The following is a 9,431-nucleotide window of genomic DNA, read 5'->3' as shown; positions in this document are numbered from 1 at the left end:
GAATCTTTATCAATGCATTAAAAAAAAAAAAAAAGAAAAAAAAAAAAAAAAAAAAAAACAGCACGTGTCCTAAAAACTCTCGTACACACCAAAATAAAACTGCAATATCATCGAATTTATCAACTAATTAGATATTATATCCTAATACTACCGCAATGGAAGATTTATTACCTTCGCCAACGACGTTGGAAGGAGGTTATGTTTTCGCCCCCTGCTTGTGTTTTTTTTTTTTTTTTTTTTTTTGAACAGCTTCCTGCCCCCGATTTTAATCGTGGAGTAATGAAACTTACAGGGATTAACTGTTATGTAAAAAGCTTGAAATGATTAAATTTTGGAAGGAAAAGGTCAAAGGTCAAGGTCACAGTCCAATTTACGTAATCAGTCATATGTTTGGACATCGTTGTCACAGATATTTCAAACTTGATTCATATTTGAGTGAATAAAAACCCAAAGCCAATTAATGCATGTTAAGGTCAAAGGTCAAGGTCAAGTAAGAGGTCGAGAAATAAGCTGCCATGGCGGAGATCTGCGCTCTACTGAGTGCCCCTTTAGTTCCGACTGTGACCAGATTGTGAAATGGTCTTAATCTAGCTGTTGAATCGGTTGAACTTCAGAAGATCCAACTTTTTGGTAAATTCTTTACAGTTGAACAGTTTGACATGAATTCCGTTCAATAGTTTATACATGAACGAGCTATTTTAACGTTGATAATGTTCTTGAATGGTATTAGGCTAAATCTTTTCATCCATTACTTGACATTCCCTTATTTCTTTTATTCAATTGGCCGCTTTCCCTCTTGAAGCCCTTAGGCTTGTAGCATCCTGCTTTTCCAACTAGAGTTGTATCTTGGCTAATAATAATAATAATAATAATAATAACAATGATAACAATAATAATAACAATAATAATAATAACAATAATAATAATAATAATAACAACAATAATAATAATAATAATAATAATAATAATAATAATAATCTCCCCTATATAGTAAAGAACACGTGTCAGGCTATATATAAATATATGTATATAATTCTCATCGATCACGCTCAGCCCTCCCCATCCCCGGGTAGCAGGAGATGAAGTAGCCATACCAAGGTAAGAGGGGTGTGAGTGTGTGTGCATATCTATCTTTTGTCGGGTCGCGTACACTAGTAATAATAATAATAATAATAATAATAATAATAATAATCGACAAAAATTAGGCAATCGAACTGATTTAAAAGCTCGAGATGGAGACGACAGGCGAAATCTAACCGAGGCCCTTTATTATTATTATTATTATTATTATTATTATTAGCCAAGCTACAACCCTAGTTGGAAAAGCAAGATGCTATAAGCTCCAGGGCTCCAACAGGGAAAAATAGCCCAATGAGAAAAGGATATAAGGAAATATATAAACGATATGAGAAAAAAAATTACAACAACATATTCTAAAAACAGTAACCACATCCAAACAGATATGTCACATATAAACTACAAAAAGGCTTGCCAGCCCGCTCAACATAAAAACATAGGAGATGATGATGATGTTGATAATATAAGGAAGGTGACTGCTTCGCAAATCGTCATACTATACGAGAATATAACATGAGGAACGAGACGGGTGGAAAATAAGCAAAGCCTTATTAAATGTACAAAGCTTCCATTTATGCAATGCAGTTAAGCGTAATTAGGTCGTGAAGATAAATAGATACACATGACCTTATAGTGAGGGCTTCCAACTGAATGGTGCGATGAAGTTTGTTAAGATTAAGGGAGAATGCTAAGATAAAAGATAAAAGAAGGAAGTATTTGGCTTAAATATAGAGAAAAGCTAACAACGTTTTCGGTGTTGGATTCCTTGGGCTTGTAGCATCTTGCTTTTCCAACTAGGGTTGTAGCTTAGCTAGTAGTAGTAGTAGTAGTAGTAGTAGTAGTAGTAGTAGTAATAATAATAATAATAATAACCCGATGGTTACTTGAACTGATGCGGAAAACTTCAATATAGAAAAATAAACGAAAAAATGGGTAAAATGAGAGGTAGAGAATAGGCTTCGCATAAGGAAAGCAAGAAGAAAATTCAGATAAGAGAAAAATAAAAGCAGAGAATCTCTCCTATGTAATAAAGAACGTCTTGATATATATATATATATATATATATATATATATATATATGTATATATACATATATATATATATATATATATATATATATATATATATACATATACGCACACACACACACACACATATATATATATATATATATATATATATATATATATAAAACTACTCTGACACTCCTCATCCCTTGGGTAGGAGGAAGAGGAAGTAGTCATACCCGGATGAGAAAGGGTGCATGTGCTTGTGTGGGCATAGCTATCTAAATAACTGGCCGTCATTTTTGACGGTTCGCGTACACTTGTAATACACTGATAGGCGTAGCAAGACAACTGCCCTGAAAATAGAAGCAGAGAAAGTCTAGATAAGGAGAGCAAAAATAAACTGCGATAAGAGATGGAAACAAACGAAGATAAAAAAAAAAAAAAAAAAAAAAAAAAAAAAAAAAAAAAAAAAAAAAAAAAAAAAAAGGTTTTGCAGATGATAATGCGAAGCGCAGCTCCAAGGTTTTGCCAGCTGATTTACGATGGCTGTGTTTACCGGATTGTATAAATAATGAAGTCAAGATGCAATGTTAAACAGAACCAGGAACTATATACGGTGAATAATGATGTATGATAATAATAGTCGTTTATGGAAGACGCCATAGTGTAAATATTTTCTTTTTTTCATACAGAAAAAGCGCGAACATTTATACACATATGTGGAGTTATACAGTAAAAAAAAATAAATATATATATATATATAAATATATATATATATATATATATATATATATATATATATGTATATATATACATATATATATATATATATATATATATATATATATATATATATATATATATATATATATAAACAACAACAAACGCAGCTGTTTCTAGTCCACATCAGGACAAAGACCTTGGACATGTCATTCCATATGTGGGTTTTGGACAGTTTCCATCACCAAGCTGACCAGTGCAGATTGGTGACGGAGAGAGATTTTCGTCTGATCGCTCACAGCAAACCAACTTAGTACGGGTGGCCCTGACTAATACAGCTTTATAAAAAGATATATAAAAAAAACACCCCAAAATCTATATTTGAAAGTAGGCCTACGACAAAATCAAGATTTTCCAAAATATGCCGAGTTATATCTGGCGATAATCTTTTTACAATAAAAGGCAGTGTAGACCTATCTGACACAGCGGTTGGATCAAGGCTAGTCATACGGGGAAACAGCATTTCAATACTAGTGCATAAATTAATAAAGTTATATAAAAATCATGACTATAGCTTTGAAAAAAAAATAACATGAAATAGCATTATTCGTCGCAATATGTACCGATATATGAAACTTTCCCCGTAGTGATTAACTATCAGATGCGTCTGTAGAGAGACTGAAGATGTAAAGGCTTTCAAGCAGAAACTGAAAACTTTCTTGTTCTCTAAGTGCTTTGATAGTTTGGGTTGGACAATAAACGAGCAGTATGCAGTGTGAAATGTTAAATGCTTTCGAACGAACATGATAAAATGACTTTGGAGGTTCTGTAGAGAGTAGGGTTCCCCTGCTGAATAAAACCAGAAAAGCAGCCCGTAAAGCAAAGTAAGTAAAATGTTAGGTAAATTATTCAAAAGGGAACAACCCATACCGGTATTACTATAAAAATATAATATTAAACTACCTTACATATGGTAATATCTTAATATTAACCAAAAGATATAACAAATGCAGCCGTTTATAGTCCACTGTAGGACAAAGTCGTCAGACATGTCCTTATCCATTTCTTAGGTATTTCCATTTCCATCACTCTAATGTATATATATATATATATATATATATATATATATATATATATATATATATATATATATATATGTGTGTGTGTGTGTGTGTGTGTGTGTGTGTGTGTGTGTGTGTGTAATACAGAGAGAGAGAGAGAGAGAGAGAGAGAGAGAGAGAGAGAGAGAAAACTCGCATTAACTCACGTCATTAACGTTATGAACAGCAAACATGAAAAGAAGAACTCGACTTCGCTGTTAGATCAGACTGGCCTTACGATAGCCCTTCCCTTTCTGCTCCTACGAACTGCCTACAAGGACTTCTTCCCACCACTAGGCTTCTCGCTCATCGCTGTGATCCATTGTTTAGTCTGTAAGGATCTTCTAAGCACTGATTTCTAGAATGAGGTTGGTATAACAAAGCCTTCATTGCTACTTTGATGTTAAGCCTCAAATAAGCTTTTTTATGGGGTTGGTCTAGCTTTAGGTATTAGGAGTACTTAGACCCAGTTCCATCAGTCTTTATATTTAAAATAACATAAAAGTTTTCAATAGGCCTATTGTGTAACTACGTTGTTAATTTTCTAATAAAATCCTAAATAGAGATAAAGTAGGTTCTCATTTGAGATTATTTCCAACCCAAAAAAAAGTCATATAATACATTAGGCCTAATCCTCAAAGTCGGCCTGGGAAAATACAGAAACTGATTACCCTCGAAAGAGCAAAGTTACACCAGATATGAACAATGATGTTCAACTATCAATTTACATAAAATCAAAGGAAGCCTAGACAACTGGGATCATGTTGGTGCCAATGTACCTGAACATGATACAGTCTGTGTTATACAGTATACCAAAACAAACCTGTTTCATATAAATCGAAGCCAAGACGATCACACTTATCTTCAGTAAGACATGAACCAAAACACGAAACATTTTCAATAAGTAACAAAACAATTGGGATAGGCCTATACCCAAATATAAAACTTTAATGTTCCGACACACCAATTTAACGACACAAATAGCCACAGACAAACAAAAAAACTATGTCCTCTATTTAAAACAAAATTCTATTAGACGTGGTGGTGTTCCTAGCTCAGTGATTCACACTTCACATAGTAGAAGAATTTAACTCCCTGGTCGATAGAAGAATGTACTGTTGGGGCCCTTAGGCTTATAGCGTCCTGCTTTTCTAACTAGGGTTGTAGCTTAGCTAATAATAATAATAATAATAATAATAATAATAATAATAATAATAATAATGGAGGGGGTAATGTCTGTTTACATGTAACAATCCATCAACCATAGATATGTAGTCCTAGACAGATTATATCAGAATTAACTGTTTCTAACACAAATCACTTAATTATATCTAAAGTTAGAGACAAGTCTTTATTCCAAAAAATATAAGCAAGAATATTTCAAAATCCCTCTAAGAGAAAATCGATCATTTTAGAGATAAAAAATCTCTACGGGTATAACATACCATTTTACAGATTTCATCCTCGAATTATTTCCTTCGCAAAAAAACTTTACTTATACAATATTAGATAAAGAATATATTACAAACATCATCATAAGCCTATATTAGATTGATACGAATACTTATCCCACAATGAAAATGATCCACCACAATGGAAAGAGAGAGAGAGAGAGAGAGGGAGAGAGAGAGATCAAGAACTAATTTCAAATTCGAACACCACTCCTTAAATAGCTTGTGTATACCTTACGTTTACTAACGTGACGATATATCACTTGGAGCATAGCACTGTTGTCCCAGTTATCATCGGCTATTAAGAGATTATAAACTATTCACGGAGATTGACAATAGCATCTATTGTTTGCATTTCATGATTACATATCCGGTGTTATCTAAGGCCAAAGCCATATCTTCATTAGGCGTAAATCGAATGTAACTTACGTGACATACAATGTTGTGCTAAGCTAGGCCTAAGCGATCATGTCGAACTCGTGAGAAAAATAAAGATGGTTTTGTATTTATACACAGCTAAAGAATAACACAGTGGGCATTTCTTCAATGTAATTCTTCTAAATATAGGCCTATACTTGAGCAGCAGGACTCGGGTGCTTACTTCCCACAATCATAATAGGGCCTAGGCCTATGCACTGTTATTTACTATAAACACTCATATCGTATATTTTCTTTACTATAAACTATACTATACTACTGCCTCTCAATGAAACCTTCCTTCTATACTATAAACTATACTATACTATACTACTGCCTCTAAATGAAACTTTCCTTTGCCTTTCTAAATATAATATAATCCTGTCACAAATTCATTCTAAGTTACAAATTCTATCTTCTATTCCTATCTTTTGTTTTAAAACGAAATGATGCCTTTCCTTAAGAAATTAGTCATTCACCAATATCCTTGTGCTCAAACCTTAGTGTGCTTTACTGATTAAAATGCTTAAAAATAAACTGCAAATATAATGTTTAATCTATGAATGTTTACGTTAAATCTGGCACTACCAGCAAATAACATTTTATCTTATGGGGTGATCTTATATATTCATAGTTCATCTGTTTATACTTTGTTCACAAATCTAGGCCAGTGAGCACAAGGCAAACATGCAAATAACATTGCTTCACATTTTACATTTTTCAGAAAGCGAAAAAAAATGATAAAATTTTCTTTGTAATCCTACCGTGAAATATTGAAACATTATTGCAGGGTGTGTTTCAGATGGCTTATTTTCAATCAACAATAATTATATGACGACTTTTGCAACAAAATTTGCAAAGAGACAAACTAAACCGATAACAATTTCGAATATGTTCGTAAGTTCAGCTTCCTTTGCGTTCCTCAATTTAGGCCTACCTGTAAGTGGGTGTGATTCGGATGGCCACTTCTTAAAAAAACAATGCAAAGAGGTTTAGGCCTATGACAGCTTTAAAAGAGTGAAAGAACAATCACGGGAAGGCTGTAATAGAAAAATACGATTTCTTGGTAGCTTTTTTATATATCTTAGGCCTACCAGTGAGTGGGAGTGAAGAAAAAGGGCTCGTAGTTCTTAATAAAGGCCTAGGACAATAATTATTTAAAAATAGGGGGTAGTGTGAATAGTCAGGAGGAACAGACTTCAAAAGAGTTCTGTCATTTCTCAAATTTTTTGTGTGCCTAAACTTAGGCCTACCTGTGAGTGTGCGCGAATGAGGAAAGCTAGTTCTCATGATAACAATATAAAGGCCTAGATCAATTATTTAAAATCAGGAGGTAGTGTGGAACAGACTTTAAAAGAGAGGCTTGTCATTTCAAGAATTTTTCTGTGCGCCTAAATTTAGGCCTACCTATGAGTGGACATGATTAAAAACAGCTAGTTCTCATAATTACGATAATACGTAGGCCTAGATCAATTATTTAAAAATAGCAGGTAGTGTGGAACAGACTAAAAGAGAGGCTTGTCATTTATCAAATTTTTTCTTTTTTTTGTGCCTACATTTAGGCCTACATATGAGTGGGCGTGAATGAGGAGGACTAGTTCTCATAACAATAATAATATAAAGGCGTAGATCGATGATTTAAATATAGGGGTAGTGGGGAACAGACTTTAAAAGAGAGGCTTGTCATTTCTCAAAACTTTTTGTGCCTCAATTTAGGCCTACCTGTGAGTGGGCGTGAAAGAGGAGAGCTAGTTCTCAATAATAAGATTATTTAAAAATAGGGTGTAGTGAGAAACAGACTTTAAGAGAGGTTTGTCATTTCTCGTTTTTTTTTTCCTTGTATGTGCCTAACTTAGGCCTACCTGTGAGTGGGCGTGGCTGAGGTGGCTGCTTCTCATGGTGGGTAGCTCCTCTTCGTCGTGGGCGTCTTCTTCAGCGAGGAGGGTTGAGGCGAGGCATGAGTTGGTAGGGGTAGGAGTGGAGGAGGACGAGGGAGGGGAAGGTGGGGCGGAATTCTCCACTTTGGCGGAGTAGTGTCTTCTTTAGGGAAGGGGGGCACGTAGGAGGGGGAATAGCACTTTCTTGGGAGGGAGGGGAATAGCACTTGACACTTTAAATCCACTTGGGCCAATCCACGGAGACAATCATTGCAATAAGGTAAAAAGTGGAAAGCTGCGACAATTGATTTCTTACACTCGTAATATGATTTTACTGTTTAAATATTTTATTACCACTTCTGTGTGACGATTGTATATTTATTTTTAAGCTAATTAAATTAAACCATCTAAAATGCAAATAAGATTATGAGTATGATAATAAAATGATAAAATTAAAAAGGAACTAAACTTGCATTGCAAAGTATCTAAGTTGCTGCACAAACAGTATTGCGTTCTGGTGGATAAATTTAAGTAGTAACGGTTTTATGTAATAATAACTTTCACCGATGAAATAAACCATATATAAATAATTCGTAACGGTTTTATCATATACTAAGACGCTTCACCGATTAAATAAACAATTTAATAAAAATCACAAAATTGCAACAAATAATCCGGAGTCTGCCTGCTACAGCAACGAAGTTTAGCGCCAAAATTTGCTAAATATCTCCCAAATTGCACAACCACACAATTAACACTAGCGCGAATAGAGTCACATGGAATGTATAACTGAATCGTACTTTTCTGTTGTTAATAAATAATGAATAATTCCACCATAGACGGGAAATACATGTGGCAAATTAAGAGGAGGAGCAGAGACAGCCCAAACCTTTCTAGTCACTCGTCTAACAACCACTGTTTACATCTAGCGGAGCTCGCCCGCTTACACACTCACACACGTGCTGATTCGCTCGTTGCCAACACTCGCTGCCTAATTATTAATTTAAATAACGCTTTCATTCACTTCCTCGATATTGTACACATGCTTAGCTGTTGCAAGGTTGGAGAATGATTAAGAAACTGCGGTATGGGAGTGCTATCTTGCCCGTAAAAGCCGGTATTATTAAGAATTAATGGGATCGGGATTAAAGACTAATTGTAAACTTTTGCAACAATTCCAAGGCAACAGCCAATCGTGGCACTCTGGTCTTGCCGTCATTTAGAACCCGGACTCCAATGTCTCAACGTCTTTTCAAATAGAGACAAATTGCACTCGAATTACTTACAGTGATTTTGGAAATTACCTCTAAATCTTTTTAAACTACGAGATCACCTGGTAATGCAAAGTACATTGCTCGCTTTTTAACCGACACTGGAGTAAATTTACATCAAAGACAGCTATTTTACCGATAACTATTTTTTCAATCTTATCAAACACATATTTTATGGAATATATATATATATATATATATATATATATATATATATATATATATATATATATATATATATATATATATATATATATATATATCATAGACTCCTTTAAGGAGTCTATGATATATATATATATATATATATATATATATATATATATATATATATATATATATATATATATATATATATATATATATATCATCACATCATCATCATCAGCTGTTACTAGTCCACTGCAGGACAAAGGCCTCATAAATGTGTCTATTCACGTCTCTTTATGATCTTTCTATGCCACTCTATACCCGCAAATTTTCTTAGCTCGTCAATCCATCGTCTTCC

General features: G+C 33.9%; 1 protein-coding gene across 3 annotated transcripts in view; it reads right to left on the bottom strand.

Annotated features, from left to right (window-relative positions):
- The window catches only part of LOC137624428 (rho family-interacting cell polarization regulator 2-like), a 319,758-nt gene extending 311,677 nt beyond the window's left edge, over window positions 1-8,081 (bottom strand). For 2 of the 3 annotated variants that reach the window (XM_068355177.1, XM_068355179.1), the window contains exon 1: window positions 7,638-8,080. In XM_068355177.1, coding sequence (XP_068211278.1) covers window positions 7,638-7,673 — 36 coding nt within the window. In that variant the 5' untranslated portion in view covers window positions 7,674-8,080. Of the gene's footprint in view, window positions 1-7,637 lie in introns of all 3 variants that reach the window. The other variant, XM_068355180.1, reaches the window with a different exon arrangement.
- Between the last annotated feature and the right edge of the window lie 1,350 nt (window positions 8,082-9,431).

Source organism: Palaemon carinicauda, chromosome 31 (genome assembly GCF_036898095.1).
Source record: "Palaemon carinicauda isolate YSFRI2023 chromosome 31, ASM3689809v2, whole genome shotgun sequence".
Lineage (NCBI taxonomy): Eukaryota > Metazoa > Arthropoda > Malacostraca > Decapoda > Palaemonidae > Palaemon > Palaemon carinicauda.
The sequence above is the reverse complement of the archived record's forward strand: the minus strand, read 5'-3'. Positions and strand labels throughout refer to the sequence as shown.